Consider the following 15,946-nt stretch of genomic DNA (forward strand, 5'->3'; position numbering starts at 1 on the left):
ATTACTCATAACAAACCCTTGATAAAGATCTGTCTGCTGCTACTGTGTTGAAAGAAAAACAACACTGAAACGCTTTGAAGAGGCTTTAGAATAAAATAATTCTCTTAAAATGATCGCACATCCTTAATGCTGATGATATAGACATGAAAGAAGTTTGGTTTACAGCATCTTTTTTTCAAAGCATTTTTGTTATTTAATCGGACAGTGGATCGATTTGGACTTTAAAAACAAGAGTGCCTTGACACTTAGAACTTTGGGGCTGTTACAGATAAGTCAGTTAGCTTGTGTTGAGCGTTTTAAACACACATGCATTTACCAGACATAATGCAAACTGAATGATAAAAAGTTTGATTTTGTCACAGGGCCCCTCCGAGGGGTAAATGAACTTGATGTTTGAGTGGATAACGTGCTTTAATAGTGCTTATGGGGAAATTATCACAAACCAGTTAAGCAACTATGGCTGTTATCACCTATAACCATGTCTGGAGAATGTTCTGCAGTTGCCTGTTCACGACACAGCAGGAGATTCTGCACGACCTGACTGGAAATACTGAGCTGGCAGATGGATAAAGTGCAGGACAGAGAGGCTGGACATGAAACGAAAAGTATGCTGCAGAAGTTGTGGTGTTTTGTTCACAACAAATCAAGTATGATGGTGGAGACTCCCTTCTTATCCTTTCTGTATCCACAATATTGCTGACAGGGTTTTATCAATCTCAGCCACTAGGTGGCAATAATTAGTCACCTTTGAGTTTTAAACCTGGTAGAACTGCAACATGCCAGCTGATTACCTAGACCTCAATTTAAAGCATAGTAATAAAGAGTTTTGATTTAGTCCTGAATTACATATGCACATAAGTTTTGACCTTGTTCTATGGATTACTTTTATCATACTGCCTAATCTTAATCCTAATTCAACCATAACCATTTCATACAAACTGTAATCAAGCCTCATTTCCCAAGTTGCCATACCAAGAACCTACAAATGAATGCTGTGCCTCACTAGGACCAGGCTTTGCTCCTCATGACAACTATTGTACCCCAAAGGACGGTGGTCATACCAAAAAAAAGGCCCAATACAGTAAAAAAAAAAAACTAGTATAAACACATGCGCACACCCTGGTTGTGAGATATTTATTCTTTAAAAATCGACAGTTTTCTATGACGTGTAATTTAATGAGCTTCCTCAATGGGTTACACATTTAGATATAATTTTCTGCCTTGTGGCTTTCCCCATAATAAAGTCTGCTGCAGTCATGAAATCCCTGTAAACAGGATTGTGACGGTTTTCATTGTAAATGAGCAAACTTCTGCTGTGTATAAATAAAGACACAGTGTCTGAGCAGCATGTCAACATCTTTGCTCCACCAGGAAAACGCAGGAACTCTTCTGTCTTTTTCAGATGGACAAGCTGGTTTGTGACACACGACCAGACCAGAACTAAATATTGTGTATTATCAACTAAACAATCTCAATCTCGAGGTTCATTTGGCTGCTTTTCTTGCGCTTCAGCATGTGAAAAAAGGAAAGCTTTTTTAAATTTAAAGGACCCCACCGAAAACTGATAAAGTTTCGCTTATCGGACAACAAAACTTTTAAACAAGCTCAGATGTGTCTCCTTCACGACCTGTGTCAAACATTTGCATCACTAAAGGTTAAATTGTGCCTGTCAGTCTTGCTGAACATGTCTGTTCCACAGCTGCTACACATGCAGACCTGTCAGTTCATTAAAACTGAGAGATGACTGCTACGACAGTCAACTGCGTACGTTATACTTGTTTTAAACGACCAGTTCTGACATATTGGAGATTCCAAAAAGAAAAACACAGCTGGTATAATGGTTTCTTTGTGGCAATTGCCAGCCTCGGCTCAGAGAAAGCTGCGTTCCCTGCTCCGTTCGTCAGGGATTTAGTGAAGGACTGAATCCGAGCCCCGACTGTGACAAACAATGGCAACTATGAAAGGCGAGGGGAGGGTCGGCCTAATGCAAATATCCACTTTGTACGCCTTGGAAAACCTGCACTGACAACTAAAAACTTCCACCCAAATGTGAGAATACGCAGCGCCGACCACGGTCTACTGAAAAGTTCAGATTTTGACCAGCTATTGCCCAGATCCGCTGTCTGAGCTCCTTTGTGGAGGCTGCGTTGTTCCATCAACAAGTGGGACACTCTGTGGTGTCAACAGGCCGAAGGAAGACGGTTTCTGGAGACAGACATCACTGAAGCGTGCCAAATGCACCTGCTGAGGGACATAACACAAAGCTGAGAAAGGTATGGCGTCCAATAAGTGTATCACGACTAAATATTTGGAAACTACTTCTTAAAACTCCTTTTTTTTTCGTGCTCGTGTGTAGGTTTGGCACAGTTTTGGATTCCTCAGTAATACTTCTAATTTCTGTTTTTAAGCTTTCTGAGGATTTTTGGGTTTCTTGGGGAGGGGGCGGACTGCAGCTCTTTTTCTCCACAGTGTGCAGGATTTTTATTTTTATTATTTTTTTTAACTGTGCTGCTTATTTAGTGAGGCTAAGCCTGTCTCAGGAAAATGTGATTATCCTAGAACCATCGATACGCTGGATTTCATTGAAGACGTGCATGAGAAAGGCTTTGGCGCATAATAGATCAGTGGGAGCCTGTCTGTTTGTATAGACGTGGGACACACTGACGTGAATCTCACATGAATGTTGATATTGTGTAACAGCATTTTTGACAGATCATTCTTATAAATATGAAACCCCTCTATCCGAGATTGTTACTCCAGTATTTGCATGTTTCCTAAATTAATAAATTGAACTAAGTGTCACTTTGACATTAGAATAAAAAATTTAAAAAAAAAAGCACTGACAAGTCATATCTGGACTTTGCTTTGCATCATCTTGCAAGCTGCATTTTTCACTGGGGGTGAGCGAAAAGTACTGAAGTGTAATGCTACTGTAAAATCCCAGCACATCCCCCAGAGAGACATCAAAGCAGACCCAACATGAGGCCTTTATCTGAACAATTGCTCCATTCTGTCCTGCACCCCAACCCTGACCACCCCCACACCCCCCTATTCCAAATTTCCACTTGATTAAGCCCTAAGCTGGGCAGAGTAGAATCTGGAGGGAAAACGGTTCACTAATTATGACTCACAAGTCTGACGTGAAAAAAGGAAAACTGCGGTCTCTGCTCCGATTTAAGTCCGGTTCAAAAAGTGTTTTTACCTGCTGCGTTGAAAACCATCTTGACAAGTACGTTTAATTATTCGGTCATAGCTTAATTAAATCACTCAGGGTACCCAAAAGTATTGCTGGCCGCTGTTTAAGGTATACACGACCTCCAATGAATTGTGCATCTAAGTGTTATTACATAAATGTATCTTATATGTGAAAATATAATGTGACGACATGATGAAAAGCTGTTTGCACAAAGCCATTGTTCCTGCACTTAACATTGGATTCAGACTAAAACTGATCAAACAGAATGGTTAATGGCAAGCAACGCTTTTGTTATGCTGTTTTTAAGAGGTGGACTCAAATGTTCAGGGATTTGTGTAAAGGTCAGTTGTTTATGTTTCAGGAAAGTGCTTTTGGCTTTGGCTGTCCCCTAACATTTCTGACCCACGGCTATTGTTTTTGCATAATACACATAGCATCTTCAGCTCTTGACATTAATTTATCACAACTGGTTTTCCCTTATTTGCAAGCAATTACTTCTGTTGGGGAGAGTAAGCAGAAGCAGCCTGCAGACCACTGTACACATTCTCTGTCTGGGGGTGAGGTTGCCAGGCAATATGAGCTGCTGGGTGAACAGCTCTTTCTCCCCTGCAGTTTTCCCTCTCCATCTCTTTCTGACTGGCTACCCCCCACCTCTCTTCTCAGCTTGCCTTTCCTTTATTTGCATACTAATAGATGAAGCAAATGCTCAGTATAAACCAGGGTAGTCAAACTGATTGTCAACATCAGACACTTTTGGGAAGTTTGGGGGGGAACTCTCGTGAATATTATTGTCTGTTACGTTAATAGTTGTCAATGCAAAATACTGTGCACTGTGCACACAAAGTCTAGTTTTTGTCATGTCTTGTTCATGCATCACGTTGGTCGTATTCCAAAGCGGTTAGGTCATTCTATGCCTTTGTGTTGACCACTAGAGGAGGGCAGTGTACAAGTGTTTAAAAGTTGTAAACCACACAGCAGAGCAGTGATTCTACTTCTGCTGTTCTGTGCTAAACATAGTCTGTACATGTTAAGAAAGAAAAAGAAAGAAAAGAAAAGAAAAACCCCTTCGTCATGTTATCCCAATTCTTTCATTGGAAGCCCAAGAACAAACTGGAGCAATCTTAAGTTAAACAAAGTATTTATTAGTGGTCACATGTAAAGTATATTGCAGCACTGGACTCACAGTGACAGAGCTCTCGCAGGAAATCCATCAGGCCGAGCCCCGATATCTGGAAGCATTTCATATTTCTATGCAGCTTTATCTCACACTTGACAGAGTATGATTGGCCAGTTTTTAGTGGCATGAGCAGGCCAACCACTGTCCTCCTCGTGTTCTTTGGATGTGATAAACAATGTGTATGTGTGAGTGTTGTTTTAGGCGTGTATCTAATGTACCAGACCTATCTAACCCAATAGAGATGTTTTATCTGACCCAGTTGTTTTGTCTTGCTGTGTCATCCTAAAGTCTCGGACTGTGCAAGGACATACATTGCATTTGTATGAGTAGAGTACCAGCCAGGTCCATAGGTTATTTAGTAAAATATAGAATATGAATACATAATGTCTAAGAACAAAGCCAATTATAACAGTCAATTCAAGCTTTTATTTATCAGGACGAAATAAGAATTGTCTGGTCTTTGCTAGTTCAAAATGAGGTTAGTGTTACCATTTATTTAGAAAAAAAACTGTAGAAGTAGTGTTTGAAAGTACAGCATGTAAAAACCTATTTTATCTGCAATAATTTGAATCAATTGTTTTTGTACAAAGTTATCAGTCTCTCATATTGTTTGGGAGGAATTTCGGCCCTCTCTTGTTTACAGCGTGACTTCAGTTCGTTGGGGGTTGTGGATATTTGTTAATGTACTCTTATGGTCTCACCCGTATCATTTCAGTCAGGTGAGGTCGGGACTTTTTCTGGGTCATCACGCTGTCTTGATTAAACTATGTTTCAGTCGTTCTGTTGTCGATTCGCTGCTGTGCTTGATGTCATTGCCCTATTGCATGACCCAATTTCAGCCAAGCTTTAGCTGTTGCACACATGGACTCACGTTTGACACTTGAATACTTTGGCATACGGAGGAGTTCACGGACGACTCAATGACGGCAAGGTGCTCATGTTTTATAAGTGCTAAACAAGTCCAAATCATAAGCCCTCCACCACCGTGCTTGACAGTTAATATGAAGTGTATATTGAACTGAGGCCCGTGTTTTTGTATTTTTTGGGACAAAGTTGCTGGGACGTCCGCTCCGGGGAAGACTGTCAACCGTTTTGAATGTTTTCCACTTGTGAATAATCATTCTCACTGCATAATGATGTACTCCAAATAGTTTGGAAATGGACTCATAAACCCTCCCAGAGTGATGAGCAGCAACAAAAAAACTAAATTTTTATAGGTGTTCACACTCGTTGATGATCAGTTAGTTAAATGCTTTTTGATTAGCAGCACCTGAGTGTTCCTTTCACTGTTAATTCTTATGTTTTTTATACACTTTTGTATTGTGGCTTAGTTTTTGTTCAGTAAATAGTGGCACAGTATGATATGTCATGGATTTTTGTACACCTGAAGTAGAATTTACCCACTTGGTAAGGACCAGATTTTTCAAATTGTGTCCTGATCTGTAAAACTTTTGATGTGAAAGAGGGTGCACTTTCTTTTCTTTTCCAGCTCTCAGCATTTAACCATTGTCATCTTGGAATTTTGCTGTAGTAACAGTAGTACTTTCTTTTGGTAACTCACCTATCACTTAAATATCACTAATATCACTAATCTATCACTAATATCACTAACCTATCACTAATACTACCTACCTTAAAGTCTTAATAGAAATTAGATTAGTTTACCCTAAAGAAATGTATACAACTGTCATAAATAAGGTTGTAAACAAGCTCCTACGGAGAACTGTTTTTCAACCCAGGAGATATCAGCTTTGCGCAAACCAGTGAAATGTTGGCGAAATACCTCTAGAGGGTACAAGCTATTTAGCCCCAAAGGCATAACATTTCAGAAGTCTATCACCACTGCATCTTTAAACAGGAAGGAATCATTACTCTGACAACAACCTACGAATAAATGGAGTGAGCGCTTTTAGTTTACAGAAGACAGGCGCTCAAAGTAGCAACAGGACACAAATATACCAACAACTGCACAGTATAATAACCATGAAAACCTTGTTTGTTTTCAGCTCTTTTGTCTTTTCTTGAACTTGTTTGTGTACCGCACGTATGTTTGTAAGAAATGTGCAATGCCCAACATAGACTCATCTGGTGTTGGAATCTGAACTCAAAATCCAGAAATGTAAAGTATCTAGAGGGAGTATAAAGCCTTGTTTTGTCATTGAGGAGCTCCTCAATGACAAAATGCCTCTTCCTGATAGGTCCTATCCTCAAGAGACAGGTATAATTAGAGCTGTGGAAACAGGAAACACCTCACCCTCCATATCATTCTCTCCTCCCTCTGTCTACCCCCTTGTCTCTCTTTCCTCTTCCTTAGATGTGCTTTTACGCATTATCAGGTGCAAGATGTTGAATATCGCTATAATGAGTCCAGCGATGGTTATCAGTGTGTCTAACATCCTTTGGTTTACTGGAATAGAAGACGTGGCTACTCTGTTTAATTTTTTTTTCCTGCTTAAAAACAGATCACAAGCTACAGAGTCAGAGACGAACATTCTGGGTACTTTTAAAGCCTATATCTTATTGGAAAATCTCCATGAATACCTACAAAGTTGCTTACATATTTCTACCAACTATCAACAAACCCCAAATTATTCAGTTTACACTTCGATGAAACCATGAAGAACAACCAAATCTCTAAATTTTGAAGCCATTCCCGCTTTAAGACTTGCTGATGAAAGGTTTTCAGACCCTTAAGTGCTTTTCACATATCGCCACGTTTCAGACTCATTTAAAAAAAGATTAGAATCATCTTTTTCTCACTGGTCCACAAATAATTCTCCATAATAGTTTTTTGTGGTGTTTTTTTATTTATTTTATTTTATTTAAAAAGACTTCCATAACCAGCTTACAAAATTAAACAGCCCCTTTGTTATGACATCTGCAACTTTAGTGTTTTAGTGTTAGTGTTTTACTTCTATCAGTGGTCCGTATGATGATTCTACAATTTGACTGGGGCTCTATCAGAGTGAAAACCAAGTCACTTAGTTGAGAGGAGTGTTTGTGGACCAACAAGACAGGACTTGTATCTGTTCATGAGAACATTTCTGCAGCTTTTAAAGTGCCAAAACGCAGAGTAGCCTCTATCATTCTAAACAGAAGAGGTTTGGGGCTATAAACAGATTTCCCCAGTTTGCTGCCCAGCCAAACTGGGTAACTGGGGATGAAGTTGTGAAAGTCTTGGTTAGATGGGCAACGAACATGCTGATGATTACAACGAAAGATATCTATATTTCTTTATGACTATGGTAGAACCTAAATATAACATCAGTGCAGCACTCCACCAAACAGGCTTTGTAAAGTGATCAGTCAGATGTCATTCATTACTGCATTACCAGTCATACAGTCAAGCATGGTAATAACAGCATCGTGCTGTGGGAGCGTTTTTCTTCAGAAAAGACCAGTGGGAAAGGGGAATGTTTGTAGAAAAATACAGAACAAGCCTCTGGTAAAACCTTTTCAGTGATGCTAGAGATATCAGGGTATGATAAAGATCTACATTTAAGACAGACGAACAACGGAAGGATGCTTCCAAGAAATCCCAGGAGTAGCATCTGGAAAACATTTTAAAAGTCTTTGAGTGAGCTCGATCACAGTCTCGACCTGAACCCAGTAGAGTATCTCTGAGGAGATGTGAAAATGGCTGTACACTGGCAGTCATCACCCAACTTGGTTGGGGTTGAACATTTCTGTCAAGAGGAACGTGAGAAATGAACAAAGGAAAGGTGTACCAAAGTTGTGGGATAATTCCCTAGACCCAAACCTGCATACAGTGCCAAAGATGTTCCAATAAAGCACTGAGGGAAGAGCCGGAATGATAATGTAAATTAATAAAAAATAATTTAACAAAACACTCGACAGCCCTTTTTTTGCCTTGAAAGTTTGCAGTTTTGTCTGTAGACTGATGAGGGGAAAACTAGTTTGATTAAAAGAGTAAAAAAAGCAACAAAATGTGAAAAGCTTGATACATAAAACTTTGACTTTGCACTGTAATTAACTAAACATTAGTATAAAACAAATGTTAAAGGGGAGAAACTATGAAAACTAACTTTTACTAACTAACTAACTTGACAGCAAATATCAAGGTGTGTGATGTCACCATCAACACACAAAAAAACAAATCAAGACAAAACAACAACCATGGCACTTTGTCTGGAACTGTTAGGTCTGAAAACATGTGATCCTTACAGTGGACATTTTTATCTCCTGCCAGCTTTAACTTCAACTCATGCTGCATTTGGTGTACTTAAAAGTCAAAAATAGAAACTCTACTGCCCTGACTTTTTCCTTTGCTATTAACAGCCAGTTCCTTCAGCAGTAACATAGCTCTCTTAACTTAAGAAATAAATCAGCTTGTAATGTTGTTAAATGTTTCCAATCCAGACCGATGCGTTGGACTTTTAATTTATGTTCTTTTTATCTTTCCCCACGTCAGGAGTTGGAATTTCTCATTTCCAGGTTTTTTACTGAATGCACTGCCCTCTGCCATTACAAACAGGAACTTTAGTTAAAAGTAGCCCACATAAGCATCAGTTGTTGACATTTGCCACTAAAATCTTAAATAAACAAGCGGATATGTGGCGGAAAGATTACTGTGTGAATTTTGAAAGGAGTATTAAGTGACCTACTAACCGGTACGTCACTTCAGCTTTCCGGTCTGTGGTCTGATGTTTGTTCCATAACAACTGTCCATGGTCGAACTGCAGACAAGGGAATTGTAAGTATTTGAGAATAAAACTGCTGGTGAAGTTTTTGGTAAGTAGAAGTGTGAGCTCAATTTACTTTTTGTGCTCGTATTGGTTCCCAGGCTTGGTACTGTACGCTCTCATAGGGTAACATTAATGTTTAAAAAGTTATTGAGTCCGATTTGTATCCAATTTACATCTGCATGGTAGCTCGAAGCTGTGGGAAATATAGGAGAGCGGAGAGGAGTTGCTCATTCATGCCCTTGAACAAGGTGCAATGAAAAGAGGTGTAAATTTACAGTTTTAAAAGAAAGAGTTGTATTTGTATTATTTTGACCAAAGCATGTCAAAGATGTTTCATTAAGACCTCATGAAAATGTGTCAACTTATGAAAGAACCGTGTAATATGTCTCCCTTTTGAATATAAGCAGACATAGTTATTCGTATTGATTCCATAGCCCTCATGTTGTCAGAGAAACTGTAATAATGTGCATTATCAGATACCGTTTAAACCTTAATTGCTTGAAACTCTTCACCTTGGCCTGGTTCAGAAGGTTTTTGGCTTTGACTCTCAGTGATTCATTTGTGCTGAATGTTTAAACACCCGTGGTGGTTTAGTCCAGTGTGGGGGATGTGATAGCGCAGTCTCTAATTTCTGCTTCTTCCTCCAAAGATTAAAGACCCCGTGGAGACCAGGTGTACTGCTCATACCGAAGATTAGCCATTCATCGTACTTCCCTTCGTGTAATACCACATAGATTATATGGTCGTGTTCTAAATGCTGTTCTGTAAAAGGTTACAGTTAAAATTTTCAGAGTGAAGGAATTTCGCTTTAGTCTGCATCAGCACATAACCCACTTTTCTTCTTCCACTCAGGTATGCAAAGTTCATGAGGGAGAAAAGTCAGCATTTTTTTATTGATCCAGAGGAGTGGCTCCCACCTTTTCCCCTCCTGGTGTGGAATGCACACCTGGAGGTGTTTGCTGAGTGGCTCAAGTAATCCATATAACAATGCAGGCTGACATCTGTTGCCATCAAAAGCACTGGAGGCAGTTTGCTCTCCAACAGGCTCTGCTTTGTCTCTATTGATCAGCAAGTCTACAACGCTGTTGATCTCTTCATTGTGATAATCCTTTATTTTTAACGCTGCAGATTAGAGGATTTGAATATGATCTGAGGCTTTTATTTCAGAAAAATGTGAGAAATGTACGTAATTGATTTGCGAAAACAAATAAGATAACCTGACCGAAATGTTTGCCTATGAACATTGGGGACTGAAGAGCACAGGTAACATGCAATTGTCTAGCCTTTTTGTGTTGACATGGCAGGCCAGTGGAGTTGCCCCATTCTCAGTTTGCCTCACAGAGTACACATTGGCGGGAGATGGGTTCAGATAAAACGGCAGGTTTACGCCCCGCTGAGGAATTGGGATGCCTGGGGGGGCTGGGAAACTTTCTGCCTGGCTAGCCTTAATATTGTGATTCTCCTCAGTCGACAAACAGTGCGTTTGATGGAACATGTCAGGTTGCTCCAAGACTTGGGGGCTGGTCCTCTCTAGTTAGACAGCTGTCAGCCTCTCAGTGCTGAGAGAGACCGAAACTACTCCATGTGTTGTTAGAGACTTCAACGCGTGAAAGCAAAGTGAGGTAGGTGCTGATTTGTTTACAATAAAAGAAGCATTTTGAAAGGGATTCATTTGGATTCAGTGCTGGGTTGTTGAGTCAAGTTGCAGATATTTGTACAGGGGATTTATTCTCTGCTTTTGAGGTACGTGTTATTTGTTCTCAGAATGAAATTTATTTAAGAGACTTGGGGAAAAACACATATCTAATGTGGGATAAGCTGAGAGTAATGCAAGGGTTTACCATGGCTCGTATTGTTTTATTGCCACATTGTATTTCTGCTAAATGTAGTAAATACAGTGAAATACAGCCTGACCTTAATGCTGTCATACAGCTGATTTTTGGTTTAAATTCTTGTTGAAACAGATTTATGAGCATATTGATATCCAAACAACTCTGTGCAAAGATTGTAAAACCTAACATTGGTGTATTTAACATTGTAAAATCATATTTATGATCTGCTTGTTCTGCACTACAGCTCAGATTAGGGACTAAAGGGAGTGAAACTGTTCCAAAAATTTGATTAAAACAGTTTAACCACAGGAATTATTTATTGAAACATTAGCTATAGCCTTATCAGGAAGAGGAGGTCGTGTGTCAGTCTGTTTCTCGGATTCTGCTGTACGTGACTACTTTGTGAGTGTGCGTGAGCATGTCTTCCTTGACTCCTTGAACTGTGGGTGCCACTGCTGTAACTTGACCTCGTCTGCTCCAGCCACCTGTGCTCGCGCGCTCAGGGAAAACACTGGCTTTTGTGTTGGAGTGAGACGTCCAAACGGCAGGGGGCTGAGGTACATTAGGGTCGGCTGTGACAGGTGTCACGCTCGCCCCGTGTTTCCCTGCAGTAAAGAGCACGAATATGGTCGGGCTGTTAGTGGAACAGCTGTACCACATTGCCATAGTGTTGAGAATGGGGGTAAAGTTGCATTTCTAATGAAGATATCAGCAAAAGACTGCATTTATCTGGACAGGACATATGATTTAAAATGCTGTTTCTTTTTAGTTTATAACATGTTTGCATACAGTCCATGTGCAGTTTTGCATGGCAGTGGGAAGCAGGACTTTAGGGGGGAGTGTGGGTGTTTCTGTTTGAGTAGCTGTGTGCTTCCATGCACTGTGGTAATCAATCTGAAATATGCAGCCGCACAGCTAAGTCTCAGCAACCAGAGGAACAGTTTACTTCAGTCCCCAGTGACTGTTTGAGGCAGACTACTGGGACTGGTTGAGAAGGGTCATAGGGGGCAGTGGCCTCAGCTGCGTGAGCCTGGATGGTGATGTGATGTGAGTTCTCAAGCCTGTGCGAGACGGAGGTAGAGGGATGACTCACTGACTTTGTCCTCCATATGTACTCAGCTTCTCTACCACACAGTCCAAAACCAATCTGTAAGTAGATAAGACATTACTTTCTTTTATTCTTTTGGAAGAGCTAGATTTGGAAATATTTTTTAAGATATGTCTACAGCAGTGAGCATTGCTTTACACTGTTGTGAGCAAGGCTTCCTGAGTGGTGAGAGCTGCGAGAATCAATTAATTAGCAAGTTGATTGGAAGAAAACTGATCTACAGCTATTGGTTTTATGGATTATGTGAGTTTGTGAGCCAAAATGCCAAACTTCTGGTGGTTTTAGGTCATTAAAATGTGAGAATTGTCTGAATAATCTTGTATTAAAGCAAATGGAAAAATATAGTTTATGTATATGTCTTGCTTTGTAACAGTCAGACAAAATGAGTTATCTGAGGATGTGACTTAGCATATGACCTGCATGTGAAAATCAAAACATTTTTGATTGTTTTTGACAAACTATTGGGCAGATTAATAAGCACACTGTGGCAAAGTACCACAAGGTGACTTGTTTTGTAAAGATGTGTAACTCTACAGACAGGATATTGCCTGAGTTTATATGGAGAGAAAGGGGTGACTTTTAAAGTTTTCATCACAACTGTCGATGGCCTGTGTGGCACTGTGGGGCTGGTACAAAGTGAGATAGGATGAAGGTGTCGCATTCCACAGTTTGGTGTGTGTTTGTATTAGTTCATTACAATGACCACCCATCTATCTGCCGCAGAGTTCCCACTCCATCTATTCTGACTTACATTTATGATGCCGTACGCATCCTGTTTAATTCCTCTATATTCAACAGTTTGTTTAGTGTGCAAGAGTTTGCTTGCCTGCGTGACTGTGTGCACATCTGAAACGGTCCACAAAAATCTTTTTTCATAGATGTCCTGTGTTCATCCACTCCCTTTAAGTCTCTCTGATATTTTGTTATCAGTAAGACATGATGAAAAATTATGAAACTGCAGCTCTCATGTCATCTGACTAATTTGTTCCCTTGATAGCTTTATCTGATCCATCCATGTCCCACCCTTGGGACTGCCCTATCTGCTTTTTCTGATCTCATAAATATTGTTTACCAGGAGCTTGCGTAAATGAGGCTATTTTAAACCTTATGATTGCCGGTGGAAAAACAACAGGAAAAGTTTAACTCTGGTAGTTGTGCAAGCATATTAGTGTAAATGGAGCTGATGTTTTACTGTCAAGAACATCCCTGCTATCTTAATTTGAATCAAACGTTCTGTACATTCAGGCATATGATCTTGTGCAGGGATTTATTTTTGTCTTTAGCACCGGAAAATCAGCAATGTGGAATAGATCAGCATTCTTGGCTTCAGGATACAGTTTGTTAATCCCAGTGCAACAGGGCTTGCTCCTGACCTCAGCCACCAGAAGTACAAATGTGCACCGATGCCGCCTCTCATGACCACAGAGACTCTTGTCCACGTTCCCAAAAAAGACATACTGTACTGTAGAAAGTGGGAAAAGTGTAGACAGGAGTAAGTACTCCTGAATCGTATGACCAAAACTGCTCCCTTAATGAGATGGTTTAAGCCTACAGTACATTTTTTTTCTGATGAAAAGATTTCCTAGTTGTCAACCTAAAGGCAGACCAGCGAGAGTAATTCCAAAAGAAAACAACAGACAGACTGATACAAAAGTAATGCCTCTCGGTCGTGTCTTATGACTCACTGTGTGAACCTCTGTGTTCACAGAATGTTTCAGGGCTGAAACCTTAGGCGGAGCGTGAGTTTACACCTTCCCATGACCGCAACTAGGTGTGAGGCTTATGGAAGCCTAGCAATTCAAACTACCATCTCCTCCCTTGTCCTCACTCTCAGTGTTGTTGTCACAAGCATCAGACACATGCTCTTCTCTGTTAAGTTATAGTGTGGAACGATTGATGACATCTGTGAGTAAAGTTGGAGATAGCAACCTCCTTAAATGCTGTCCATCCACTTTCCAGCAACAAATCGCATTCATATCAATTGGCATTTCTTCTATGTCAATACAAGATCTGTATTTAGCATCTTGATAATTTAAGACCTTTTTTTTTAAAAAAAGCGTTGATTATCAATTTTGAGATTTCGAAGCACATTTTAGTTGAGCCTCTCACAAGATGGGAGTTTCTGGGCAAGCTCAGTTGCATGTCATTCCCCCTCGTTTCCTGTCTTCTCTTTATACTGTCAACTTGGGAAATAAATACATGCCCAAAATATACTCGCAAAAAACTTTAACTTTTTGCTCATGTGGTGTCTTTTCAACCCAGCGAGTTTAGTAAAAAAATTAAGAATAAGGGAAGAGGGAGAAAATCTGCCCTCTCAAAAGTCCAAGGCAGCAGAAATTATAGGTTCAATCTTGGCACAAACACTGTACAACTCAGAGAGAGACGAGTGTATATTTGAATAGTGCATATGTGAGGTATGTCTGCTTCTGTTTAGTTTACGTAGCAGATTATAGGGTAGACATAGAACTAAGACTAAATAAGACTAAATATAGATCCAATATCAGACAACATGTGAGTAACTGATCCATTCTGTTTTGCATGGCTGTTTCCTCTTTGTTTTGTCTCACAGACATGTTCTTCATCCAAGTGTAAATATCACAGGATAACATTGTCAGCGTGAGCGTAACCAGTGTGTTTAGATGACCCCACGAGGGTTTTGCGACTGCAGCCTGCGACAGTGGGTCTTCTTGTCCCTCTCAGGTCATTTTGGTGTCTTACTCTAATGACATCTCTAAATATAAACCAACTTAATTACGTGCCCTCACTACTGTCTCTGTTTAAACAGCCTGACTTAATATGATCTTCACATTTTCACACACACAGTATACATTCCCACTGAGCGTGTTTTTTTTTTTTTCTTCTTTCCCCCTTGAACAAGGATTTCCTGTGTTTAGGCAGAAACGGGACAGAACTTCTGTTCATTTCGAACAAACAGTTGTTTGCTGCATTCCCTTGCTCATCTCTTTTATCTGTTTGTGTCTCGATGATAGTTTTATAGCAGTGCCTGTCAGGTGTCATTATTAATGATTATCAACTAACAGGAAATCTGAATTCCAAGTCAAACATGTTTATTGTTGGAAGTTTTACTGCTCTGCTTCGAAGATGTCATATCTGCCATCTGTAATGGGAGGATATCCCACGTATGTCACTGGTTTGTGAGAGCCAGTTAAAGAATTGGGATTTCCCCTGACAATATTTAAGGGGGAATTCTTTTGTAGTGTGTTACCCGAGCCTCCAAGCCAATGCTGATGTCTTCCTTTCTCTTTCCTTTTGAAAACCAGCAGAATAAGCTGAAACCTTAGTCCATTTGTATTGTGAGGACAAAGAGAGAGCATTGTGGCAAGAGGGATAGAGGGGAGCTGCCGGCGGAGGTAGGGGTGCAAAGGGTCAGGGGGGGTTAGAGAGGACTCGGTCAGAGTCTGGTGCACACCAACTCAAGTGTTGGGGGCCGTTGCAATGCAGGTTATTTAGTGTATGCATGTGTGTTTTCTGAATGATGAGCCTGGAGTTGCTGTAGCGTGCATTCGTCCAGCTGGAAGAGGCTTCGGTAGTAGAGCAGCAGCAGCACTTGCAGGGCGGGGGAGGTTATGTAGGAGGAAGGGAGGGTGAGTGACGGGGAATCCAGCGCTCTGCCTCTCTCACGCTCTGGAGTTTAGTCTGCTCCAGCTGCCGACACCACAGCGCACAGATAATGTCAGAAAGGGGAGAGAAATGGTGCTGGACCTGTTGATATCATAGCAATGACTTACGGTGCTCAAAGTGTGGACTATCAGATCGGTCACTTGGAGTTGATGACACATTATTTATTGAAGTTTCGGATTTCTTCTGGTGCCTAAATGGTGTCACTCGGCAAAATGCACTCTAGAGCAAAGTCCCGCAGTTGTGACAACTACCTGAGTATTAAGGTATGAGTTGTTAAATGACTTA

General features: G+C 40.4%; 1 protein-coding gene across 4 annotated transcripts in view; it reads left to right on the forward strand.

Annotated features, from left to right (window-relative positions):
• The first annotated feature begins 2,252 nt into the window (after positions 1–2,252).
• The window catches only part of plekhg4b (pleckstrin homology domain containing, family G (with RhoGef domain) member 4B), a 37,068-nt gene continuing 23,374 nt past the window's right edge, over positions 2,253–15,946 (forward strand). The window contains exon 1 of one of the 4 annotated variants that reach the window (XM_072394391.1): positions 2,253–2,273. Coding sequence is in view for 3 of the 4 variants with exons in the window: in XM_072394392.1 (XP_072250493.1) it covers positions 15,856–15,924 (69 nt within the window). In the remaining variant the exon portion in view is untranslated. Of the gene's footprint in view, positions 2,274–15,665; positions 15,925–15,946 lie in introns of those variants that run through there. The other 3 variants (XM_072394392.1, XM_072394389.1, XM_072394390.1) reach the window with 3 other exon arrangements.

Source organism: Leuresthes tenuis, unplaced genomic scaffold, assembly GCF_036924035.1.
Source record: "Leuresthes tenuis unplaced genomic scaffold, fLeuTen1.0.hap1 SCAF_10, whole genome shotgun sequence".
Taxonomy (NCBI): Eukaryota; Metazoa; Chordata; class Actinopteri; order Atheriniformes; family Atherinopsidae; genus Leuresthes; species Leuresthes tenuis.